This window comes from Melozone crissalis, unplaced genomic scaffold, assembly GCF_028551555.1.
Source record: "Melozone crissalis strain CALT ecotype California unplaced genomic scaffold, PUWL_Pcris_2 ptg000006l_1, whole genome shotgun sequence".
In the NCBI taxonomy this organism is placed as follows: Eukaryota; Metazoa; Chordata; class Aves; order Passeriformes; family Passerellidae; genus Melozone; species Melozone crissalis.
This window is the reverse complement of record NW_026535784.1, coordinates 50,985,980-51,013,351: the sequence shown is the minus strand read 5'-3', so window position 1 is coordinate 51,013,351 and position 27,372 is coordinate 50,985,980. Positions and strand designations below refer to the sequence as shown.

The window sequence follows — 27,372 nt, the reverse complement described above, 5'->3', positions numbered from 1 at the left end:
TGTTCTAACATTACCTTGGCTCAGCAGCAAGTGAAAAATGAGAGTGTGAAAAAAGCTGTCTGAAAATATGCAGAGAGCACTGAGTTAAATGATTACACTTTGAGGAAAGGCAGTTTTACTCATAAATACTGCTGGAACACTGTGCTCAAAATCTGGGCACTTCAAGTTTCCCAGTGAAACTGTACCTTCACAAATATGTATTTCTGTGTACTGGAAGTAACAGTTTGCATTTCTGTGAAAAGACTGCTGATGTGAATTTTACTCTGAAAAAATTTAGTAGTTATTTTTTTGTGACAGGACTTTAGGAGTCAGTGGTTGAAGACAACTTTTCCTTCTCACTGAGGTGTCATCAAGAGTTGCCAGCCAGCTGTTCTAATGTGGTTGGACTCCTGAGAGGATAGACTACCAGATTAGTACCAGACACCTACATGGGGCTGGGGTGGAGGTCAGGTGTGCAGTGTTGTGTGTCCAAGAGATTAATGTGTGCTAACATCACCAGTTTTGCTTGTTTCAACTACCAAAGTATTGGCTCAGTTATCCAGCCACAAGCAGCATGAAAATACCAGTGTGAGAGAAAGTTCCACACTCAGAGGAATAAAATCTGTAACCACAGACAATACCAGCACAACTGTCCCTCAAATAGCAAGAAGACAATTTTTGAAGCACTATATTAGCATGACACTGGAGTACAATTAATAAAGGTCAACTCATCTGGATCTCATAAAAACTTCTTCATTGGCCTGCATAACTGCAAGTGCAGCCTAAGCCCTTCAGCAATCTCCATTCTCTCTTTGCCAGTAGAGAACAACACCAAGGTTATTCATTGGGGCTGAGTACCTGAAGGAGAAGGCTGTCCTTTTACTACGCCATTTTTAGTCTTTTCTTCAGAATTCATTACTTCTTTGTAGATGAGTTCTGGAAAAGAGAATTGGGACAGTTAGTGACAGAGGCCAGTGCCTGTGATCAGGAACAGAATAAATACCACATAAGCTTCCTAAGTCTGCCCTGCCTTGTCTTCCCAAGTCTGACAGCTCTACTCACCTAAGACCTCTCTCTTCCATTCCCCTCCCCTCCTCTCATCTCCTTTTGGAGCTGAATGGAGTCAAATGGGATTCAGCCAGAGCAGGGGAACTGTTTAATGCTGCACTATCTAGAAGAGAAGCAGCACAATATCACAGCACCTTTTACTGTGGCTAAAATTCTGATGCATTGCCCTGCTGAACAGTATTCTGTTCTCCTTGGATTTCAGTGAAGCACTGGAATCTACATCTCCTGTGTTAACAGTAACCTATGTAGAAAATGATAGCCCTCAGAACATTTTCCATATTTTTTGCTATGTTTTTGCCATTTTGCCACTGAAATACTCCTTCCCATGTAATTCTAAACAGCAATTACCTTTCCATTCTTCGATTGTATGTTCCCTTTCATCCAGCTGTTTATCATATATCTGAGGAGGAGGCTGCAGGAAAGAAACACAGCTGTTTAGTCAATTGTCTGTTATAGTGTAAATAATCAGGACTAATTACTTAATTAAAGATAATTTCTCCTCTCTCTCTTTGCAATCCATCCTGTACATGCAAAAACATCTGAAACACATTTGAATATTAAGGGGATTAACACTTCTGGAAGTTAACTCTTTTTGTAGGAGAAATCAACATACTCCTGTTTTCCTTTCTTAAAAAGGAGGCATAGCTGCAGTTGAAATAAAACCCAGATCAACAATGTCATTGTGCTTGTACTGAGCCCAGAAACTCCACACCTAAATTATTTGTACCAGCAGAGAGGTACTGTCAGTATACCAAACAAACAGCAGTCTTGAATAATTACTAGTAACATTAACATATTTAAGTTATCATTAACATTTTTAAGTTGCTCTTTAGATTTGCTTCTATACAGACTTCCTGAAATAACTCTATTTTTTTTAACTAAGTCTCTCTGCAACAGTTTCTAATCCATATTCCAAATTACCAAAATTTCCAGTATATGTATTTTTAACTAACTTTACTTTGAGTAGAAAGTTTTTTATTATTTGTTTCTTTTAGTTGATGAGCATCTCAGAGAACTGGCAGATCCTGGAATTTACTGAGACAAAGGCACCTAAAGTTTCAGGGAACCTGAACACCTGCTTTCATTGGGCAACTAAGCCATCATTGCCTCTCCTGATGTTGGCTGCCAAATACAGCAGAGCCAAGGAAGGAAGGCTCTAAAGACGCCAAGGAAGACTCTCCCCTCCTTCCTTCTACCCAGAAGCTCCAGCATCTGAGGTAAGAGCACCTAATGAAGATGGAAACAAGATCCACAACACTTTTCTTGCTCAGATGTGCTTCCTCTGACTTCCATCTTGGGTACTTGACATTGAGTCCCCTTCAAAACATCCTCCTATTATATGCATATTTACCAAGCTGTTTTCTTGAATCACTGAGAATTTAGTAATTTTCTCTCAGGACTCCAACTCCATCAGTCCATTAAGCCATTTGCATGCTACAAATACTACTGAAAAAGTAATAGCTCAGTGACATGATATGGACCAGGAAAATTATATGATAGCTGTACTGGACAAATCCACTGAAAACAAGGGCAGTTTCCCCAGAGTGACATTTATATTAGGGCTGAAGATAAGGGGATTAGGTGAAGTGATGGATTGCTGAGTCTCATACCTGAGAAGGAAACACATCATGAATTAAAGTGAGTGCCAAGCCTCAGCACGGGTACCTGAGGTTTTGTTATATCAGCAAGGTAAGACACAGCCCCAGACCAGTGCAGCTGTTCTCTTGTTACCATAACCACCCTCCTCATTCCTTTCCAGTGAGCCCTGATGCCTCCAAGATTGGCACAACCTCTGTGGGGATTCTGTTCTCGTGCTGGGTGTTGTCAGGGAGCTGGATGCTACAAGAGTACAGGTGATCCTCACCACTGACCAGTGGGCTGTGATAGGTAAGCTCCACTCCTCCCTCTGAGCCTGCTGGGCTCCTGCTCAGCCCCTCAGCCAGTCCTGGAGCATGCCAAGAAAATTGAGGGGGGTAGGGATTTACAGGAGCAGCAGGGGAGGTGTTTGGCTGAACTGACCTACAGTGACAGAACCACCTCTTCTCTGCCAGGTGCAAAGGGAGTAGGCAAACCAAGTTGGACAAGAATATCCTGAAAGCAGCTTTCTAAAAGCTTCAGGGAGAAGCCTACAAAAAGCATAGGTGGGGTTAAAATTGCTTCTACCAAGTGTAAACACTCTTTTTACACTTTCCATAGAAAAAATTGTATTTCTCCCCCAGGACAGAAATAAGAGGATAGATTCCCCCACTACTTTAATTCCCAAAAACTAATTGCAGGATCAAAATGAACGAGTGATCAGATGCACCTGTCCTCAATTCACACAACCACAGAATCTTTGGCTTATTTCTCTTCTAATTTAATTCAGCTACATCTTAAGCTGGGGTAATAAGCACCAAGAAAATCAGCAGTAATCATTGCCTAGATTAATACACTCTGGAAACAAAGGCATTTTCCAGGGAGAGAGCCCAGAATAACCTCACTCATTACCAAGCTCCTATTTTTCTGTAGAATCAAACAAGGGAGAGCAACCAAGCTGTCCCTCACACACTGCAGGATGCCAGAAGCTGCACCTGCACAGCATTCTACTGCTCTGCCAGCGCTGACATTGCAGACTATTTACTTGTGAGTTAGCAGAACCACAGCTATGAGACATGGCTCTCAGCAGGCATGAGGGAGCCAAGGGTAACAAACATTCAGCAAGATAACAGCATGACTAAATCCCTGCTCTACAGAGGCTGGGTCTGTAACCACTCTAAAGCCTGTGCAGAGCACAGTCAAATGGAGCTCTGCTGGGAGCCCAGGCCAGTACTTCACACTGGGAGAAGTGAAGCTTTCCCATCAAAATTCCCTGAGTCCTCCCCTTTTCATTGATTCAAGGCACAGAGGTGAGCTGAGAATACCAAAACTATTTTGAGAATTTATTTTCTCATAATTTTCATTACTTCATAGGAGAACCACAAAGCTTAGCATACTGTTACCAACAGATTGTAATCCTCTTCATGCTGACCACCCCTTTTCTGCTAACTTGTTTGTTTTGTGGCTTTTTAAAAAAAACAACTTCTAAAATTAGAGGAAGAAGGTTTTTAAAGATAATAAAATTAGAGGTTTTTAGAGATAATAAAAATGTATTGTCTCAGCAATGGACCAATCAGAGCAGCTGCCATACCCACATCCTCCTGGGCATCTGATTTTAGTCTTGGTCCAAAGCTTTGCCTAAAACTGACTTTGCTACTTAAATGTTAGAAAATGACTGAGTTAATAATCATTAACTTTCCATGTAGATGCAGCTGCAGTGCCATAGGCATTCTTATAAATCCTTCATACTGCACATGCCAACTAGAGTTACACAGTTTACCTTTTATAGGTGTTTAAAAAAAGACTGGATGTGGCACTCAGTGCCATGGCTTGGTTGATAAGGTGGTGTTAGGTCATAGATTGGACTTGATGATCTCCAAGGTCTTTTCCAACCTAGTTGATTCTTCAATTCTTTAAGTCTCAGAAAAAGTGCCAAGTTCAAGTAACATCAAATGAAGGCAGAGTGTGGATCAATCCTATGGGTGGCAGCATCTAGCTTCAGTTTAAGGCAGCCATTTTCTCCCCAAAAGAGATTGATTTGCAAGCAGTTGCATTGGCAACAATAACAAAGAATGAATCTATTTTTGGATATGGAAGCAAAGAATGAATTATATTTTTCTTATAGGTACTAAAACACCCCCCTGTTGTTTCAATGGCTCTTGGCTTTTCCATTTTACAAATTGATTTTCAAAATATTTTTTAATAAATATAACATTCGCTGGACATAATAAAAATTAAAAAAAAACCCCAACAGAAAATATCAACATGGGTGTCTTTCTGAAAAAGAAAAAAAAGGCAAAACAAACAAACTAATAAGCAAAACCAATCATAAAACAAACCAAAAAGCAAAATACACAAAAGACAAGGGAGGTTTATGTTGTCAGATAAACAGCAGGAGACTACTGGATTTGTTAAATACCATTCTAATATCCAGAGAGGAGAAGTTTTTCACTAGAGAAAAAAACAAAACATATGTTGAAACCAAAGTATTCTCACTTTCCCAAAGCCACATAGATTGGTTTGTGTGCCACCGCTAGAAAGCAAAGGGAATGAGCTGGAGCTCACACTCCAGCAAATCCTGCCATCTCTGTCCCTGCCTCTGCAGAGCTAGTGCCAGCACAGTGGAGACCTTGGGATGAGCTGTTTTTAGAGAGCTTGGCAGAGCAAGGCTTGAGTCTGCATCTCCTCCCAGAATGGCAGGGTCTGGGGCAGCAGTTGTAGAGCAGCACACTGAGGTAGCAATGGAATTAGCAAGATAATGCAGATAAAAGAGGTCTGGAGGATGCAAAAATTAATGGTGTGAGGTTAAACATTTTGTTAAATAGCTTAGATCCTTATAGCAAATGAATACAAAAATTACTTGGTGTTTTGCTACAACCTAAATTGTGTTACTGATACCATTCATATATTTATTTTTGCAGTGCAAGCCCAAGTACACCAGCGTGCTTGTCACCAGAGGTCTGGCATCTCTTTATTTACAAAGTGCTTGGGATTTCACCCTGTACTGCCAAAGGGTTCCACAGTGGGCTAAGGATGATCTCAGCTATGGATATGGAAGAAGAGAGGACTCTGGGCCCATTAGTTCCTTGGAGTTTGTGCAGAGCTTTTGGAAAACTCCCCACGTTATGTGCATCAAGGAAATTGTAGACAGAGCTGTTTCTGAACAGCTGGACCATAAGGATGCCATGCAGCAGGAGTCAAGATTACTGGGCTACACACAGATGACTGAACAGCTTGAAGATAAAACAAGCAAGCTGAAAAAAGATTAAGTTTGGATCAAAAAAGAAAAAGAAGAAAAGAAATGCCTTTCTTCTCTAACCACTCCTCCTCACTGCCATTAACAAAGATTTTTGCAGAAGCTGTGTTCAGCTTCCGTAATCAATCAGCAATGAACAGATAGATGCTGTTGACTAGAGGAAATGTCTGTGCTTGTGCACAAAGCAGAGATGCACACTTCTTTTGTGAGACAACAGATGCACACCATCAATCTCTGAGCAGAAAACCAAGCCCTGTAACTGGATGCTAAAAAATGTGGCAGCTCATTGAAGACTTTCTATACAACATCTTCACATACAGAGCTGAGCAAGAGAAAAGAACAGCAGAAATGATGCACAACCTGACAGCCCTGCTTATGTCATGTAGTGAGGGTGACACCTTCTTTGAAGTGTGTTCGCCAAGGTCACAGAGCTCTCCAAAGTGCTTCTCCATCATAATGGATGCTTAGCGCTCACAGGTAAAATAAGAGGTGGGTGATTTGTTTGGTTTTTTTTTTTTTAATTGTGACAAACTGGTTTTAAAAAATTGTATTTAACAGCTGGTCATAGAGAGTTTACATAGGGCTAAGACAATACAGCAGCAGTTTCTGTCCTGGACCTCAGACTGAGAACCATAAATAAAGTTGTTTTCATTAGCAACACTGGAAACAGCATCGCATTAATAGAAGGTAACACACAGATTGGCGTGCACAGAAAAATGAATGATAATTCACAACTCAGCCCCCTGTGGATGGTTCTAGATGCAGAAATACTCCAGTGAAATATAAATCCTGTAAAAATAAAACCAGGAATGAAAGCTGTATGAGTTACAGTGAATAAAACCCTATAAAATCCATCACTGCTGTAAAATACTGTCAAACATAGAGGAATGCTTGAAAGGAATACTTTTAACATCTGATGTTTCTGTTTCTTAGAAATCTCTCTTCTAATGGATGGCACAGATCAGACAACAAAAAATAACTGCAGGTACAGGAAAGTTCAAGACAAATTTTGAAATCAGTTAACAGAAACATCACATAAGAAGCTACAGCAAATTTTGCAACTGGATTTGTTCCCATGAAATGGAACAAGTTTTCCCAAGTAGGAATCAATATGACATCACACATACATTCAAAAGGTTCCAAAATGGAATCCAATACAACATGAATGGTCTCTTTGAATATATCAATAAGAAAATGAAGAACTTTACTGTGCTAAAGCAATGTGTAGGAATCCATTTTGTTCACAATTTGATCATTTTGGGATAAAACCCAGTGACCTGCAAATAGGCATAAACATTAGGGTAGATATGAAAACTTAAATACCAGATTTGGGGTTTATTCACAAATCATCTCAGTGAAGGATAAGAATGTATAGCAGCTTCAATAAAAAAAAAAAAAAGGCAGCTGGGTAATTGAAAACAGTCTCAAGCACAGCATTTTCAGACAGGAAAATGGAGAAGCTAATATGTCATCAGGGAGATAATGAGATTATCTACAACAAACAGGAGAGTCTGCATGTAGAGGCAAGAGATATTGGAAACCTCTTCTTTCCAGAAAATAGAGCAATTGGAGGGAGAATAGGTATCGTGTGTGTCATTTATTTATATAATAGTCCAAATGCTGTTATATAGGTAAATATCCTCACATCAAAGTAACAAATATAATATTTGTTTAAAAGTGGATCTGAGACAGTTGCTGAAAAAAAGAGACTTCCAGGAGAGTCTTGAACTAAAGAATAAAACAGAGAAGTAAGTTCTATAAATTCTGATCCTGATTTTACAGTAGATTTCCTGCACTGTATTAGTAAATAATACTTCTGCCCTGTGAACTCTTGTTTCCCTACATTTAAATTAGGTGTGAAGATTGATAACAGATTTCAGCATCTGGGAATTCCACACAACCCAAGCCATACATGTTCTCCTGTTCATGTTTTGCATGTTCTATTTTTAAAAAACACATATTTTATGTGTCATTGGCTGAATACAGAAATTAACTGTAATGCTATTCAGAATAATTTCAGAACAAAGGCGTATGCTGTGGAGAACCTAATGCTGTTTTTAATCAGAGATATTGTGGCAAGCTGTGCGTGCTTAAAAGAACCTGGCAAACTCCCTATGTTAGACTGAAGAATTCCCTGTAAATCCAAAATCCACAGTAAGCTCCAAACCTGTGCAAGGCCTGTTTCTAGCTGTGACTATGAGGCTGTTTCAGAGCTGTTGAGGACTTTGGCTGTGTTTGTTTCATGAAGAAATTCTGTGGGAGGGCTCCAGCACTGTTTGAGTAACCTCCTGTGGCTGGTGAATAGTAAGTCCCACATCTAATAACAGCTCATCTTCCTCTCTGGGTCAGAGAATCAAATCAGAGCATTTAGGTTCACCCAGAAGAGTTTAATGCTGTGACATATTGTGGGAGAAAAGGTATTTCATTCCCAGCACTTCCCATTTGTGCACAGTGTTTGCCCATTAGAACAAGACATAATAGTTCTATTGCCCCCACACAGTCTCTGAAAGACCATAAACTTATAATAGACTTATAAAAAGGGACTGCAACTGTCTCACTAGTCTGCTTTTTCACTGGGTAGGGCTGTTTTATCTGTTCCCCTCACATTTATAATGCTGTAAATCTGAGCAGACACAGAGGGTTGTTACCTCCAGGTTAAACTTTGACACCAAATTCTCTGCTTATTCCCTGAGCTGGCTTCAGTGCTCTGCATTGTCTACTCCAGCACATGCTGACATTTAACGATGCTGCAACAGCTCACTTCAAAATTCCTGTCACATTAAATTCTTCCAGTTACCTGTCCTCTCATGCTCCTGAATGAAATGGACACTGTACAACAGATGCCTGGCTGCTTTTGATGAATTAATTTACCGGGGAGAAGGAGGAATCTAACTAGACAGCAGAAGTTACCTAATTCCCCCCTCCCCAGTACTATACTGGCTGAAAATGCATCTTGTTTAATAATCCTAATCTCTGTTATCTCTACTGTACAGGATTACTGATACTGGGAGGAATCCTGTCTCTTATCACAATATGGGAGGAAAACTTTAAAAATCCCAAAACATCCCACTACCAAACCTTTAGCTACGTGATGAAAAACTTCTGTCTAACAGTGCTTATCAAGTATTACCAAAAAAAAGGAGTGCTGTGAACATGGGCAGATGCAACACACTGCAGGCTTCTAAATCCCAGTGGGGAAACCAGGAAAAATAGTGGGAAGTTAAGCATTATGCAATGACTAAGCACAACTCTGTCACTAATTTTCCCATTGCTTTCTTGTCAGGTTCCCTGGCTGCACATTTGCAGGGCACTCTGTGAAAAAGCAGGGTTGCCTCATAGTCTCATCATGCTGCAAATTCAACATTAACAAGCCACATGGCCATTTTTAGGCTTTGAAATGTCATTCAAGTACTACTTTCTTTGTTCAGTTGTACCCTATTATAACTTCTGTGGTTTTGTTCAGTATAGTCAAATTTACTGAGTCAGATTATTAAGTGAATAAGCAAAAGTATCTACCCCTCAAACAGCTAATTTGTTGGATGTTTCTAGATGTTTTTTAAGTCCCACCCCTGCTATAAATTTGGCAAGATCTAACAAAAATACATGAGATGAGTCATCTCCCATTGCTTTAGGAAATATTTACTGAATTTGATCCTAACTTTTCTGCAACTGTAACAGGGCAGATATCTCAGTGGAGTACTTGCTGGAGAACACCCTTCTGAGCAAGAACAGAAAATCACCAATATCCCACATATATTTTTTTTTTTCTCCAGAAAATAATTAGTAAATGACTTGTAGCTAACCACTGCCACTGAAGGTGTGTCAGCATGAACAGATGGATAATTTAATAAACTGTTCATTATGTAAAGAAAGTCTTCCAATTCAACTTTCCCTCTGAAAATGAAAGTGGTAAAATGAAGCCCTATAAAGTACTCCTAAATAACATCCTCTGAAAAAATCCCATGTGTTGGAAATTTGATGGGAGATTGAACATTCAATTTACTTTTGAAGTTTACTGCACTTTCAAGAACACAGACTGAATTGGAGCATATCACTAAACAGCAGTGATTTAATTTTACTAGGTCTTCATTTCCTATGGTGGCTAAATCAGATTTCTGAACCTGTTTTCATACAGGATATTACAAAGTATCTCTCTGAATCTATACCTACACCCATTATACCATACCTTTTATACCATGCCACTGAAGTGCTGACAGATTGCACTCATCCCTGTTAACAGCAGCCTCACCAAGGCTTACAGAGAGGAGTCTAGAGCATGACAGGATTATAAGGAAAAATCAATTTTTGTTTGCACACAGTGTACATGATAATGTACATTGAACCATAGCCCAGGAAAACACCTGAGCCCCTAATTTTATAGAAAAATTTATGTCCTGCTAGGATTTTTCTGAATTCTGACTTCAGGATTTTTTTTTTCCAGAATCCCAACTATTTTTTTGCTTAATTCTCTTCCTCTCTACATAGATTCTTGAACACAAACATAAAAAGAGATGTTTGCTGTCTTCCACAGGGAAAGGTTTGGAAAGAAAGATAGTATCTTCTGCCAGATTGAGTTCTATATCTAAAAAGGTGAGCTAGTGGATACAAAATCCTTTCTAGAAGAAAGCAGAAAATGCTTGAAGTGTTTTTGTTCCTCCCATCTATTATCAGTGAATGTAATAAAGAGAGAGATGCTGTCCCTACAGATCTCACTTCACATCACTCCCCAGACCACCGCAGTCCCAGAATTGTTGTTTCCAGCATGCTCATCGTTGTGCTGCTGTAAAGCAGCAGGAATCCCTGAATCCCAGTTGTGCTGGGCATGCTGAGGGAGCAGCGCTGCCTCACTTACCGCCTCCACCTCTGCTGGGTCGTACCAGACGTTAATGTATGGATGCTGTAAGGCTTCATCTACTGATATCCTCTTGGCCGGGTCAATGACCAGCATCTTTGATAGGAGGTCCCTGGCTTGGCTGGCTGGAACAAGGGAAGCAGAGAAACACAGAGTTAATACAAAATAACCTCTGCCTCCAGAGGAGCCTTAGTAAGGGTAGGAAAAGAGCAGTGGCACAACCCTTTGAGAGATTGGTTGTGTATGTACCTCTGCTCCCCTGTCTCCTCATAGCAAGAGCTCTTCAGCAATCATTTTAGGTCTGATTCATTAGAAAGGTGCCAAAATCAGGGCTGACACCATAAGTTCCCTAGCGAGCTTTAGTGGCGTTTTGCATATGTGCAGATTCCACACAGAGGGATTAATAATACCCTAAAGAAAACATGCTTGATGTGTCTGTGATTATTAGCAGGGTCAGAGTAAAAAAGTTCACATAAAGTCTAAAATCATGGCTTTACTAAATCAAAGCCTGAAACTTACAGGCACTCTTAGACTGGCTCAGAAAATCATCCACAGTTCTCTGGATGTTTTTAAGTTTCTCACCTAATCTGCTGTGAGGCATTAAATATTTTAATGAGGCATAGAGATTAGGTTAATCTTAAGGCATCCCCTTAGAAGCAATAATTTCAAATCTGTAGCCTTGGGGCATGGAAGTGTTTGGAACAGCTTGAGTCTTGTTTGTCCTGCATAATGAAATTTAAATCAGTGGGGCACATCATCCTGCACTACATATACATATATATATACACACACACAAACATTGAATTTTACATTGCAGCATTGATTTATTTTACCTGCTAATATATTCCATTGTGCCCATCAGGCAAACAATGCCTGATGAGGCAAAAATGCCTGTTTGCCTGTGGCAAACAAAGCCACAAACTCAGCTTTATATTACCCAAATGGATTTTTCCCAGTTGGAGTTTGTAAAAAATATAATACCATCTTAACCCACACAAATAAATTATAACAACACATATTTATGTTATTATTGTTATTATTAACTATGTAGTGTTCTAAGCTCTTGGATGCTCAAAATTATTTTCTGTGTAAGTGAAAAAGACAATGAAAGGAAAAAAGTTACAAAGAGCAGTAAGTGCAAAGATATTATTAGGTATCTCATCATACATGGATGAGTATCTAATTAAACCATTAATATTACATTATATTTAGGCAGGGCATGGGATGATACAGTGCTGCACAAGTAGGGGTTCCTGTTTCTTGCTTCGTGGCTATATCTTCAAAACTGGCATTCAGGATGCTCAAATGTATGTGCTTTCTGTACCCAAAAGATAACAGCACTGTTTGACAGTCATTTTTATACATTAGCTGCAAATGCAGGAATATTCCATTATTCAGTTGTGTTGTGGTAGGAGTATAAAATTCTGTGTATCCAGAAGCATCTGCCCAGACCTCTCCCCTCACTCCCAGAGCCAGGACAGCAACTGGGCTGTGAGGCAGTTGTTAACTGGAAGAAAACTCTGGTTCGTGTAATGACATGCAAATTGCAAGCAATTGGAAACCATTAAATGCCAGTGTGGGAGTGGCTCCAAGGACTGGAGGGGTGCGGAGCCAGTGCACAGCACAGGTCTGCAGGGGCTCCAGGGATGCCTACTAAACACACAATAATCACTCTTTCCCATAGGAGGTTAACGCTCCATTAAAGTGAAAAAAATACTTCAATATATGATTAAAATCATGGCAATTTTTCTTCTACAGGGGGATATCTAGTCACACTGTAATTAAGTTAGTTTTCTACTTCACATATCTTAAGTGACCCACAGGATTTTTCAAAAGAAGAAATCGACCCCAGTGGATACTAAGCCTCGTCTACTTCATTTTGGCTGATGTTGATAATATATTTGTATTTTCTAGCAAATGTAGAGCTATGAGGCAGGCACTTGGCTGAACTGGTATTTTTCACTTAAAAAAAACCAGTGCAAGTACTGAGATCTCCCAATGGAAGTTCGATTGCTCTGTTGTGTAAAAAGTTCAAGAATAAGAGTAAAGGAACACCTCAATTCCTTGAGGCACAGGATCATCATGTGGAACACCATGGGAATATTATCAATGCATCAGTGATTATGTTCCCTTGGCTGCCCAAGCACCAGGATCTCCAAAAGCCATTTCCAAATCCTGCCTCTCAGCTGAACAAAACCCATGCAGTCACTGGTCTGCAACTAACTCCATTAAATGGAGTGCAACTAGAGAGAAGAAAAATTGGAAAAGCCTTCATTCCACTGCAGCTGTTGCACATGAACCACATCCCTTTGTCAGACATACCTTTGAGTTTGTTGTGTTCTGAGTCTGCTGGGAAGAGAGAGTCTGGAAAAAGTTTGGGGAACGTGAGGCCAGCGTACTTGGGTCTGTTCTCGACGTAGTTCCGTACTGTTGGCTGCAGCTTCTTCATGAATTCTGGACACGGTGTTCCCAGCTGCTCAATAACTTTATTCCACTGATCAATATCTGAACAGCAGTAGTTAAGGGAAACAAAATGCCAACCCCCACACAGCCTCCTGACATTTCTGCATGTGTCCTCTGAGAATCCTCAGAGGTATTTAACTCCCTTCGTAACATCTTTACAGTCACTCTCTTTCCTTCTCACTATTACTCCAGATCCAACAGCCTGCAAAGCGAAAAACTCTCACACACAATTTCTTTGCATCTACACTTGTTACCTTTTTTTTTAAAACTTGAAATCCAGTGACTTGCACTCCCTTTTTTTACATGCAGATAATTGTCACCACTTCAGCTTGGAAGAACAACATGTGCACCTGCCTCCCTATTCAGTCTGTGGAGAGGAAGACCCAGCTGGCTTAAAGAAGTTCTGCACAGGACAAAAATCTTCCTCCACTCGTCTGCTTTGCATTTTACTCTCTCCAATAACTTCACTGATGCTAATTTTTCCAATACCAGGCAACCAGCAACCCCTCAAACACAATTTGTTTGATTTTGCAAGAACGCACTGGGACTCATTTTCTATTGACAAATGATGCACAGGTGTAGGCAGATGTTTCGCTTTAACTGAGAAAGTGATTGCTAATCTGATACTGGCTAATGGGAAACAGGCTCTAATGCCTCAAAAGAAAGTGTCTTACAGGCATTTCCTACTGAGCTTTTTATTTGTTGAGGTGTTGATATTTTAGTTTTCTTGTGGTAACATATTCGGCACCTGATGGGTGTTATGTAGCTCTTTCAGCCACATTCAGAACAAGACTGGCTGTGCCAACAAAAAAGCCAATTATCAGTAGCATCTCTACATCACATTAATTCACAGAGCTAAGAACCTGATGCCTACCTGGGGAAAAACAAGGAGGGTTACATGCAGCCATGGTACACTGATGCTGAGAAATACGATGAAGGGAGTTTTGCTGAGAACACACTGGAAAGAAAAGGCTTTTAACAGACAAACATTCAAAGCATTTCAGCACAGAGATTTCTGTTTTTTAAAAGTATTCTTTTAAGTTATTATTTTCATCAGTATCATAAGTGTGGAGGAGTTTTCCAAATATTAAGACAGATAACAGAAAAAATATAGTCAAGCAAAAGCAGTTCTTGGTTGCAGTAGCATTTTCAGATTTTAAAAAGTATTTTATTTTAGAGAAATGAAAACAGTATTTTCACATATCTTGGAAAGTAAAGACAGACTAAATTTGGACTTACCTGAACTATCTTATTTGAACAAAATAAAAAGTGAATAATTCATTTAAAAATTGCAGGTTTAATAATCAAAAGTGCTTAAAGGAATGAAAATAACTTAAACATATGCTTTAAGAATTCTAAACCAGTGTTTTAAATTTTTTTATTTTCACCTGAAAAAGGTTGGTAGAAATAGAAGCAGCCTGGAAAGATTTTCCTAAACACCTCTTATTTTTTAAACTAACATTAATAATTATATAGAAAAGCCCCTCCCACACACACCCCCTATGTGGGTTCTATGTAGCTTATCTTGTGTTGTCCATGAAAAATATCTTTTTCTCAACAGAAAACTGAACAATTGCAACAATAGTGAAGTTATCTAAGACTACAGCTGCTCAAAGAGTAGCCTGAATATTTCATTAGAAAATAAAGAGGTTTGACATTTTAAACTTATGTTCAAGTCAAGACCCCTCAGTGACTGCTAGCTGAACTGCTTCAGAAGCAGCTCTCTGAGGAACCTGAGAATACAGAGTGTGCAAATGCTTTGCAGAGAAGAACAGAGAGTACAGAAATGAAGAGGCTGTTAGTTGTGCCAAGAGAAGCTAAATGGGTGAGAGTGCCAAGCTCTAAAATCATCACTGGAAGCATTACCTGTGCATGTTGAGTGAAGTGTTTGATAAACTGGGAGGGCCAAACACAGAACTTGTTTCAAAGAAGGTCACCCCTGTACAGAGCAGGTGAACCATCTCCCAGGCATTTGGTGAAGGCCAAAGGAAAACTTATCTTTGGGATCACAGAATTATGTGGGACTTGGACACTCAGAAGGAACAGGTAGTAAGATGCCCTAGACATGAGCAATAAGGGAAAAGGGGTGCAAGGTGTTCCCAGAGTAGGGCCTACATGATGGGAACCACCATCAGTGGTGACGGAGAAGGGAGAAGGAAAACCCACAGACAACAGATCAGCTCCCACTGCACACATTTCTTCTAAGCTGACAGAAAGGCTCTCACTAAGACACAACACACAAGCAGACTACCACCCACAACTGGGACATGTTGAGATGGAGTCATCCCTGCAAAAGCCAGAGCCAAAGGGAACAGAACAGGCAGAGCCACCATGTCCTGCTCCTTTGACTGGACCTTTTGCAGCCCTCCTCTAACCAGAGCCAAAAGGTCAGGCTTTATGTCACATCAACCTCAGGGACTGGTTTTGAGTAATGAATGATCTGAATGGGTAATTGGGCTTCTTTGCCATATTTTTTCTGACTTATGTTATTCGTATACTGCCAAAACCCTTAAATAAAATACATTCATTTTCTCCTTAGATACATTTACATGTACACACACACACACAAACTGACATGATGGAACGCTCAGGACTGTTTTTGTCCTGATCATAGCAATAACAAAACCATGTTAAGTGAAAGCAGTTAGATAATGTTTTAGTCAGCTGGACACACACATTTTCTCTCTAGCAATGGTGCTCCCCTTACCTAGACCTTAAAACCACTGGATTATATTCTGCTGGCCCAGCTCCTTTTCACTGCAATGTTTTATGCAGTCACAGCGTGTGATGCATCTGTGATACACTTGGTGATGAGAAGTTGTACTTATCATGGTATGAGATTATAGAAAAGTCTGGGAAAAAATCTGAGGTCTACACATCAAAGCAAAGAAACAGCTTTCTCTAGCTGCCAGCCAGCATTAGCTTCAGGAATTCTGCATGAAAACAAATGTTACTACAGGACAGTCCTAATGTGAATCAAAATCTACTGGAGGTGACATGAATTGATTAGAGATTGTAACTATTGATATTATTGAAAAAATGGTACTGAAAGTTAGTGAGCACATAACTCTGACAGAAGTTTTCCAGAAAAAAAAAAAAAAGAAAATAAAAGAAAAAAATCCCTTAAAGAAAAAAAGAGGACCCTGTTTTTCCCCTTGAAATTAAGCAAATGTTAGACAGACTGACAATTGGAAAGAATTCCAACCCAAAGCTCTGGAAAATGATGGAATTTCTGCTTAACAGCTATTTGAATCAGTTCAGCTGTTCATTGCCCTGAGCAGGATCAAGGAAAACATGTCAACCATTCATAACAGCATCTGTATGGTTTAAGACAGAAGAAGGGATCTAACCTGGATTTATTAGCTTGCCTCTGGCACTAACAATAAGGCATTTAGTAGCATTAACATGTCCACACAGGGTTACAGCAAAGATTTCAGAAAATAGATCTAAAATGAGTATCTTCTGAAGGAAGCTTTATCACTGAGGCCTCAGGTTGCCTCAAGCTCACTCACCACCTTTTCTCTTTTCAGCTTCATACTCTCCCAAGGATTGTTCTCCTTTGCTTTCTAAATACTTCGTTATTTATTTGGAAAACAACACAAAGCTGAACTGCAGATTAAGTGACATATTTTTCTAAAGCAAAGGCATAAAAATTTAATGGGAAAATAATATTGTGAATTAACAATAAAGCATTTCTTTTGAAAAAAAAACCAGACTTCACTGTGAAGTCATCTATTTAGAGGCACAGGCTGAAAGTGTAGCTGTATTTATTTTTTCTGTGTGCATTGATGCAATATAGTTCAAAACCATGGATTAAAAAACAGTGTTTTGTTCATTCAGTTGTAAACCTCAGATAAATAAAATTCCTGAAAATTTCCATACAACTATAAGGAAATTGAGTTTGGCTATAAGAGAAAATTTACAATACTTCTCTGTCAGAAAATATTAAAAGCATTTCTATAGTATACAAAATAGTAGCTTGTAATTAAAAAAACAATTTAGACAACAAATTATTGTCTCCCTATCTTTTTTCCTCCCATGATGTGTCTGTAAATTACACTCTTTTTTGGAGCAAAAAATTGTGTTTTGTTAAGTTCAACAGCAAGGTTTGCAGGAGTCACCGTTTGCCTTAGGATGTTTCAGTTGTACTGCAATAGAAATAACTTAATCTCTCATGTTTGTTCATCTGAAAGAGAAGCCTTTTTCTGACATGCTCCTCGAGCAGTATCAATGGGGTGTGATGTGGGAAACAGGAGTGATTGTGCCAGAAAGGCTGTTTGTGAGAGAGCTGCTGGCATTGTGCTGGACAGTGCTGGTGCTGTGGGAATCGTGCTGCCCTGCCCGGCACCCTGGGCTGCTCTTGCTCCACCTGCCCAGCAGCACCTCTGAACCAGCTTTGCTGTGCAGGAGCAGGGTTTGCTCTGTCTGGGTAAATGTGCTGCTTCTGGACATCATTAAAATGGGGATGTGTCAAATCTTGCTTTTCTTAAGGTAGGCACAACATAAAAAAAACAGACACAGGGTATTTTGTTTGTAACAGGCAGACAGGGGAAGATCATCTCTTTTCAATCTCAAAATCTTGGGGAAGCCACCTTGTTCATTGTTTTCTCCTTAAATCTGCACATTCCACCAACAAAAACTAACTGCTCCACTTCAGGCAATTTTTTAATGCTCATAACTTGTCAAATTTAGAATAATTACTATTAAAAGCTCTATAGTTCCCTCCCCAACATCAAAATTGTGGCAACAACTGAAAAGATGATAGGCCAATTTTTTTTTTTTAAATTTTAATTGGACCCCTCTTTTTAAAATAAATCTGCTAAAAAAGACACGAGCCAGCTTCACTGTGGGAGACATCAGTGTCACGTTCATATTTTTTCCACAGTCCCACAATTTACACATTGATGCCAACGCAGTTTACGAAAAAAACCCGCACAAAAGGAATTGAAAATGCTACCATCTGACAAGACAGTAACTATAAAGCATTTTCTGTTCCAAGGTGAACACTTTGAGAAGAATGTGGCATTTGTAAAAATTAGACTGCAACAGAAAATACTGTGCACTGTTCAGAATAATAATTGCTATTTAGATGGGATAACAGGATGTGGTGATAACAAAAACCAAGATGTAGCACAAATAAATTACTTTAGAAGATTACCATTGATAATTCAGGAGTTAGAAGACAGCAGTGTTCATTGTGCAGATGCCATCATTAACATTTTGGATGCTCATTTGTGGCTCCTTAACTATAATTTTCAAATACTATTTTTTTGGCTGGTATTTCATTCAGTTGCTGCTCATCTGTGCTTACACAGCAGCAAGCGAATCATAAAATCATTGTTGGAAGGGACCTTAGAGCTCATCTCATTCCAAGTCCCCTGCCATGGGTAGGGACAGCTTTCACCAGGCCAGGTTGCTCAAAGCCTCATCCCCATCCAAGCTGGCTTTAAGCACTTCCAGGGATGGGCATCCACAGCTGTTACACCACAAACAGGTTACAGGTGCTGATAAAAGCCACCTAGGAGTTGGCATAGGAAGTAGGATCTTAGTGATAGAGCACAATCCTAAATGTTTCTCTTTTTACTGTCAGTGAACTTGGTATGATCTTGCTTCTGAATCTCAGGTGTACCTCCGACAACTTGGATAAGAAATCAAGAATAGACTCCTCAAGCCCAAAACATAGAAAACAGGCTCCTGGAAACTGTTGGGTTGCTCCTCTTCCAGAATCAGGAGAAAACAGAACCATTCTGTGTTTTCATTTGTGTAATTATTCAAAAGTTCCTTTTGCCCTTTACCAGTGAGTTTTTACAACAATTAACAGTTACTCAATTGCTCAGTGTTTAAGGAAAGACAAATTTTGGCCTTGGAGCTCAAGAATATTCAACAACAGACACCATTCTATATATTCATGTATCTGTCAGTCTATATCTGTATCTACCTATGAGCTGAGCCACCTCTAGCAACCCTCAGCTCACCAATACTTCATGAATCTTTTTCATCAGCTCTTTCTCTACATTTCCTCTGACTTCCAAGAGAGAAAGCTGTACACATCACTCAAAGGATGGAAAGTCAGCAAAGAGAAAAGGCTGAATAAAGAGAGAAATAAAAAAATCTTAATGAGAAAATATAATAAATATGCAATAGAGCACTTGTCCAAATGTATTATCTGAGTTGTATTATTGGATAGGAGCAAGTGTTCTCATTTTCCTTGTGTTTACATACAGATGGCAGGTTTTCCAAGATAAAATGATAAGCTGCTAGCACACTGCCAAAGTTCAAACAATTTGTGTTTGGTACAAACACTTCTAAAAGAGTTATATTGCTGTATTGAAAATAATCAATAGGCAATGAATAACCTTTCATCCATTTAATAGTGCTGGGAGTGGATTTTTGCAGCCTGGGCACTCATTTTTTGGTGGTTTATCCACAAATAGCACTGTTTCCATGGAACCACTGCTCATTCAGCATTATTGCTCACACAATAAAAATTTGCTTACAGAAAAACCACTCCAAAAAATTACTTTTCAAATAGAGTATAATTCTCATCTCGGATTTAAAGCAGAATTAATTTATTGTGAAAATTCACAAAGCTGCTTTTCCTAAGGAGTTTATGATTTCTAACTGCCACTGATAGCCTGAAAATCACAAAATGCTGTTTCTCTTACTGTTGTAACTTTTAAATCTGTACTTGTTTTAACAGGTAAGACCACAGTAGACTTCTGTGCAAAATTTCTGCAGGCTCTATGCCATTTTCCATCAGATCAGATTTCCTGACAAAGAAAAGGTACAAAAAATTAGTTCTTTGAAGGTTTGCTGGAACAGTTTCCAATAACCTGTTCTCTTATGTTTTCAGAACAGTCCCTGCCTCTTCTGCATAAAACACAGAAAGCTTTAGACCAGTTATTGAGATCTTTGATGCCTGAGGAAATAATTTTGCCACTAATCCTAGAAAGTACAAACCTATCTTTTTAAAAAAGATTATGGCCTCTGCTATAATGACTTGTCTACAGATATTGCTGGACTGTATAGATAATTCTGACTCAATACAGTAGCATTGGTTTATGGAAACTAGACAAAGTTATCAGGCAAAATATATATGTTGAATAGTATTTTCAGAAACTACAGTAATTTTTCTGCTCTGTATTTCACCAGCAATGCTGATCACTTTGATGTGAAGTTTGTAAGTCAATTAACTCTATCTGGAAGGAATCTATCAAAAGGTAAAACTATTGTTTCAGGACATGAGTCTTGAAAAGCACAGTTTTGTTTTTGTTGAAATGCAATGGACAGAAATGTGAATTTAAAAAATGAGGTCCTTCAAGAGTATTGATGGCTTACACGTATTTCTGTCTATTTTCTTCATCTCACACTGGGCATGTTCTTCACTTTCTGAGCACTGAGTCTCAGCTCAACTCCTTCTCAGCTGAAGGAGTTTCAACTCTGTGAGAATCTTTAATGATGTTGGTTATCTTCTGAAATTCAGCTGTCCTTCCTGAGCTCAAGAAGGCCCTGTTTATCTCCTGAATTCCACAATATGGCTTTGAAGCTCTGCCCAGCATTTTTTCAGCAGCTCAGCCGAAGTATAAGCTCATCAAATCTGTTGATGGCTGGAGAACTTCCTCTGCAAACACATCTGCTGCTGCTGCACCTGGCACTGCCTGAAGATTTCAAGAGCTCTGATATGGCTGATACCTAATAACTTCAGTGAGAAATTTCATACAGTCATAGACCTGTTTAGGTTGGAAAAGAGCCTTAGGATCACTGAGCCCAGCTGATAACCCAGCTGGTTAAGGGTTATCTGACAAGGCACCACTAAAGTCCTCTGAAGGCTGCCTGGGCTGCAGCCATCCTGCACTGGTGGAGTTTGCAGTCCTGAGGAATATGAGTCAGGTGAAGAATAAAGTCAGGACCCCAAACTTTTGGAAAGCAAATTTCCAGCTGTTCAAGGAGTCTGGAACAATAGGACCCTGTGGGAAGCTGCCCTCAGGGACAGGGAGCAGAACAGAGCTGGCATGTATTTAAGACACTTCCACAGAGCACAAGAGCCAGCAATCCCCTGATCCTCCATCCCTACAACATGCATGGCAGGATTGCAGCTGTAGAATAAGGTAAAATAAGGCTGCATAAGCTTGTGCAGACACATACTAAGAGCAGCTGACATCACATCTCTCTACTCAATACATAATTGTTTCCCTGAACCTGTCCAAGTACAGGATTTAAAAGCACATTTATCCTTGTCTGCCCAAAATGCCTGCAGAGGCTAAAAAATGTGTAACTACACTTTCAAAGCTCACCAGAGGACTAAGGCACCTCCTTCACTCCTCCAGATCATCCATGCAGCCATGAGAAAAGGTTAACAGTCTCCCTCATAAAATCTTGAGGAGAACATGCGGAACAAGAGTCGGACTCAGGTACAGCCAGCTTATCCCATTGTTCCTGAGGCAACACAACACACCACGTCCTTGCTCAAGGCACAATTAGGTGCAAGCTTCATGCTGATTGCTTTTTGAAAGCAGAACTACTGCTGCCAACATTGAAATGGAATTCTCATATGAAATTTAAAAAATTAAAAGGAAAAAAAGAAAAAGCTATAGCACACGAATTAAGTGCATCACATGCATACACCAAAAATGGTGGAGAAAGAGTAAAATTTTGAGGATCAGTAAAGACCATGAGGATTTTGGACACTGCCAATCATTCTTCCCAACTGGGAGCTAAGAGAATAGAGGTGGGTTCTGTTCTCAGCTTCACCCCAGTGATTTCAGTGAATTCAGATGGATTACAGGAGTGGACAAAGCAGCAGCCCAGCAAAGCACTCCAATCTGCACTTACTCAGACACATTTTCTGCTTCTGAATTTTGCTACTGAAATTTTTAAAGTTAGCTGAATGGACTATTTAATTGTGTAAACTGTAACAGCATCAAATGACCTGCATTCCTTAACCATTAGAAAATGGCAAATAGAAATTTTGCAGTCAAATATATGACTGACAGTGCATTTCTCATGAATATTCAATCTTTTAGCTTCAAAACTGCTTTTCATGGTTATTTATGCATAAAAATTGACACAAATTAGTATTAAATACTCTTCAAAACACAGTGTGGATGTGGAATGAAACACTGCCTGTTAAGAAAAATTGCTGATAGCAGATTCTGGTACACTGCCAGGCTTAACCCATTTTATGTCAAAGAGGAAACTTTTTTAAAGAAATGGATGTTTAATTACTCTTGCTCCTGCACTTAAACACATCCCTAAGTATGCTGCCCTCGAGCTCTGAGGGCTTAGAGTCCCTGCTGATGGAATTATCCAGCTGCCCAACTCCATCACTGCTCAGAAGAAATAATCTTTTTTCCAGCAATGCTAAGCATTTTCTGTGCAGGTTTAAGGCAGAGGATGGCACGAGGTCAGGGATCTCAGCAGGCTGGGTTGGAGCTTGCAGCTTCCCGACTGGTTTCCAGCTGCACAGATGGGCAGGGGAGCCAGAAGTGCTGAACCCCTGCTCGTGGCTGCTCAGCAGCAGGGAAAGGGTGTGGGGGATGGATTTGGAGACAGGGTGGCTTTGAGGAGGAGCCTGAAAGAAAGCGATGGCATCGTTCTCTGTCCATGCAATTGGCAGCCATGGAACAGCAGAAGAAAAGCAGAGAGGTACAAAAAACACAGAGCAAGTTTAGCAATGTATCATAAAGAAAAATGAAGAACGTGAACTCAATTGCAGGCCAATCCCAAAGAAATCAGCAGCTGGTAATGACAATTTCTGTGGAGCTATTGCAATAATAGATGGCACACAATGCTTTAATTATAGAGGCTTTGTGCAAGTTCTTTTTAACAAGCGTGCAGCTGTGTCAAAGAAACCATGTTTTGAAGTGCTATTTAAGACATATTCAATTCTTTTTGGACTTATTTGGGAGTATCTTTAAATGCTAGCTTATAAAATGTAGGTCTATGAACATAAAGCCAGTTATGATTACATCACTGAGGGGTGCTTAAATGTTTGACTCCACATTGACAGGAAACAGAAGCACAGCAGATCTGGAGCCCAAATCGGTGCTAATGATTCCCATTAACACACAGAAGGGAAATGTTTACTTACACATAGGTGCAGGAGATGGGCTCCAGATCATACAAAGACACAAGGAAGGTGCACTGCTCATTTCAGTATGGGCATGCTCACCCAGCATCTTGGACAAAACACAAGTTAGAATCTTACTAGGCATGGCTGTGAAAATATTAATGATATAATTACCTACATTCATTTCTTTAATGCTCTTCAGATGATACTTTTCCCACATTTTGATCAAAATATTGAACCCTTTAAAATGTAAATGAGGTCAGAAGTGCTGAAGTGAGCTGGTGTGTGCATATACACACACAAGTGTGCATGCACACCTACTCAAAGAAAATTACATAAAAATTAATAACGCCTGGAAACTCCTCTGTCATCTAAGTACAGAATTTAAAATAGAAGGAAAACTCATACACAGGCCATGTCCATTTTTCATATTCATTATCCTATGGACAGTAAAAGATTGGCGTTAGATCAAGCATGTACTGATCTCAGTTATTGTTATACACAAGGAAGTGTTCCACAATCTGATAAATGCTAAAGTGCTTCAATAAAGCATGGAATAAAATAAGAAATATGGCTGCCTCAGCCCTGAGTGTAGAATGGTCTCTAAGGAAAACAAATATTTTCTTACTCTGCTTGTCCACTGATTTAGTGTGTTTATCTGTAAATCACTTCCTGTTGATGCCAACAATATATTCTGCTTTCACATAATAGTTCCATGTTCTTAAATAAAAGATGGCAGACCCAAATCCATTACAACAGTTTCCCAAGAAACACCCAGACTTCTGAGTCATTAAATTACTACCAAGTAACTGATGATTTTAGTCTTGGGAAGAAGCTGTGCCCAAACTGAAACCATTTCCTGCTTTTCTACTTTAACACCACCTGAAGAGCAACCAAACAAAGCAATTAAGCAATTCTATGAGTCTGTAACAAATAAGCATTTCTATGATTTATGTCTGAGTATCACAGAGATGCAGAAATGCGTGTGAAACACAGAACCTCTAACATCTCTCCCCGAGGTCAGCAGTGTCTTGTGCCTCCCCTTCTACCACCTTTAAAAAACCCTCACTTGTGCAACTCACCCCTCCCAAACACACACCACTAAATTAATAAAGAGACATTCATGACAACGAAGCTGTGGTCACTGGCTGCAGAAAAGGATGCTGATGAGCTGTGTGGGATGCTGTTTCCCATCTCCTCATGCTGTATTTACTGTGGCTTTCACCTAAGGCCTTTGCTGAGAGGCAGTGATGGTTTGGTGACATTTTGGCTTGCAGGGATTTTGCAGTGGGACTTAAGCCAGCTCTTTAGGTACAGAACAGAGGTGTGTCAGCACTAGTCTAGTGGGAAGGCGCTGGAAGGGAAGGGTTGGAAGTACCTACGGGGGCTGAGTGGCTGCTAGGAAGGATACGATCAGTGCCAGGAAACAACACAGCACCTTTAATCATTTCTCCCATGATGCACCCTACTGACCACATGTCAACTGAAAACAAAAATGAAATGAAGGTAAACAAGAAAACAGGAACAGAACAACAAACAAATGAGAAGACTTATCCAATCATGCTATAGCAGACACAGAACTGCCTCTTGCTCTCAGCAGCTGCTTTTCTGCCTGAGCACACACGTTTCATGACAACAGAGCAGGTCTGAGAAAAATCAACTCCAACAGTTTCCTTTACCCCAGTGAGGATGAAAGACAGTGTCATTAAATACAGAAACCCAACTGAGACCTGCGGCTGGCTACTGTGTCATAATAAAACTTTGTAATTAAAATTTACCAATTAATTTTGTCTTTTTCAAGTTTTCATTTGTATTCATTACCTAGGTTTATGATGCTTTGTCTTGCAAATGAATGCTGGTCTCTGTATTCAATAAGGATATGCAAATTGCTATTCCTTTATCATTCCAGCTACCAGAGATCCATGCATATTTTCACAAGCTGAACTGCCAGAAGCCACAAAAGGAACTTGGGTCCTCGTGAAGACATATCCACTGCTGATTCAGGGTTATGAATAGAATTTTTGAGATCATTCAACTCCAACAATGCTTGCTTTAGGGCCTGTTGGCTCACTTCCAGCCAATCTCAGTGAAGCCAGCAGTCCATCACAGGGATCTTGAGAATCTCATAAGATTTCTATTTGCCATGATAGGAAATGGTGATTTCTAAACAGGCCAGTTGAGACACAGAGGTGCTAAGCTGCACCTTCTGCAGCGAAATTCAGAGAAAATTGGGGGCCTATTTACCTCCTACAGGGAAGAGCAGTTCAGCTGGGTCAAGCAAAGCTCACCACAATTTACACTGGACCACAAGTTGAAACTCAGACTCCTTATATCCAGCACAGGATTAAGGTGGCATTTTCCCCCATACTGACTCCATGTAACCACATTACCTCTGCTGTCCTTGCTCTATGATAAGTCATAGGGCATGAAAGCAAGCACAGGGACAGACTGGTGTCTCAGGGCCAGGAACTGGGGAAAAAATATGAAAGCATCATGCTGCTTGGTTAAATTAACTCGTACAATTTCATATTCAGCAACAGTTTAAAGTGCATTTGACTTTGAAGGCAAATGCCCTATTTGTGGAAATCTTAACATGCCCGGGTCTAAGGTTCCCTTGTTGCTCTATTTAGCATATGAAAAGCTTCAACACTACACAATAAATAAATCAATAAACAAAAAAAAGAACTAAAGAAAAGGCTACTTGTTTGGAAGCAATAAGCAGACCTAGAGATGCAAATTATTGCTGCTTTCATCACAAGCTAAATGGCATGCAAAATATCAGGAAAAGATAGAGCAAGCAGTTGTTTGTTCGTCTGTTATTAATTCCTTTTTCTTTTCAGAGGCTGCCTCCTGACATCACTGCTCTCTGCTATGCTCCAGAGGGCACACACACAAGTTGGAACTAGTGCCTTACTAAACTGCAAACCATGTAAAATCAGAGATGATTATTCCCCTCTGTGCCTGAGGTTTTGGGAAGGAAGCTCTTTGAAAATTTCCAAACCAGAAGGAGTGAAGATAAACACCTAAATATAACCAACGTCCTTCTTGACTGTTGCCTGCTTTTCACCTCCTGAGGCAATTAGAAATAAATCAAAGGGGAACCAGGATCTGGCTGCATGTTAGAAGTAGTTATTTGGAGGTTAAGAATTTTAGCACATACAGCAGCAGCTGTCAGAAGACCCAGTCAGGGCACTGAGACTTGTGCAAAGCTCCAGAAAGGACTGCAGAACTGAGATCTATGCCTTGATCCTCTGCTTCATTTAGTCCAACATCAAACCAGATGTTGCAGTCCAAGTAATTTCACTCATACAAGCATCAGAAAAAAACCAAGCACACCACAATCTCTAAACACCTGCATTCAGCTCCAAAGCACTGAAAATCTACACCCGGTAAAAGTTTTTTTGCTCAGATGTGAGTAATCACAAATGCTGGCAATGCTGCATTAACACATGGAACATCCCTAAGCTTTAATCAAGGGCAGGCTAACTTCTAGTGACAGACCTCTTCATGATTCAAGGTAAAGCTTCAGTTTAGCAACTATTTACCTTGATGTCTTTAAGATCATGTGAAACAGTGTTAAGGAATTTAACCTCCAGCTGTTCAAGACTCTCTCAAGTGGAACTGTTGGGATTTGGGTAGCCCTTGATGGGAAGCCCACTCACCACTGGAATGTCCAGATCCTGGATTACCAGGAGAAGGGGATTTTTAATGTGTTTAGAAGCTCTACAAACCAGATTATTGCACACTCTGGAACACATTCTTAAATGTGTACACACACTTCACAATATGAGTAAACTTGCCAAGGACACCAAATGCCACCCTGGCACAGCCAGCTCACCAGAACAAGCGCTCACCAGAAAAATGCACACGGCTTCCTGGACAAGGGAAAAAATATTTTAACCATACAGAAAATCTTCTCTGGGCCACCTCCTGGCTCTGATTCCCTACCAAACAGGTACTTCCTGATCCAAATGAGTGCTTGCTCATCCTTCTAGACTTTAGATTCCCTCCGGCAGAGATGCAGAAGGGTCAGGAATTGTAGCACTACCCAAAGATGTTTCTATATGGAGAGGACCGAAGTCAACCTTTCATAGAAACCTCCCTGATAAA

At 39.8% G+C, this 27,372-nt stretch overlaps 1 protein-coding gene across 4 annotated transcripts in view; it reads right to left on the bottom strand.

Annotated features, from left to right (window-relative positions):
* MAPK10 (mitogen-activated protein kinase 10) overlaps nt 1-27,372 on the bottom strand; it is a 140,282-nt gene that overhangs the window by 5,587 nt on the left and 107,323 nt on the right. For all 4 annotated transcript variants that reach the window (XM_054296077.1, XM_054296079.1, XM_054296078.1 and 1 more), the window contains 4 exons: nt 13,053-13,235; nt 10,731-10,855; nt 1,396-1,459; nt 838-915 (listed from right to left, as the gene is read on the bottom strand). In XM_054296077.1, the coding sequence (XP_054152052.1) occupies nt 838-915; nt 1,396-1,459; nt 10,731-10,855; nt 13,053-13,235 (450 nt within the window). The remainder of the gene's footprint in view (nt 1-837; nt 916-1,395; nt 1,460-10,730; nt 10,856-13,052; nt 13,236-27,372) is intronic.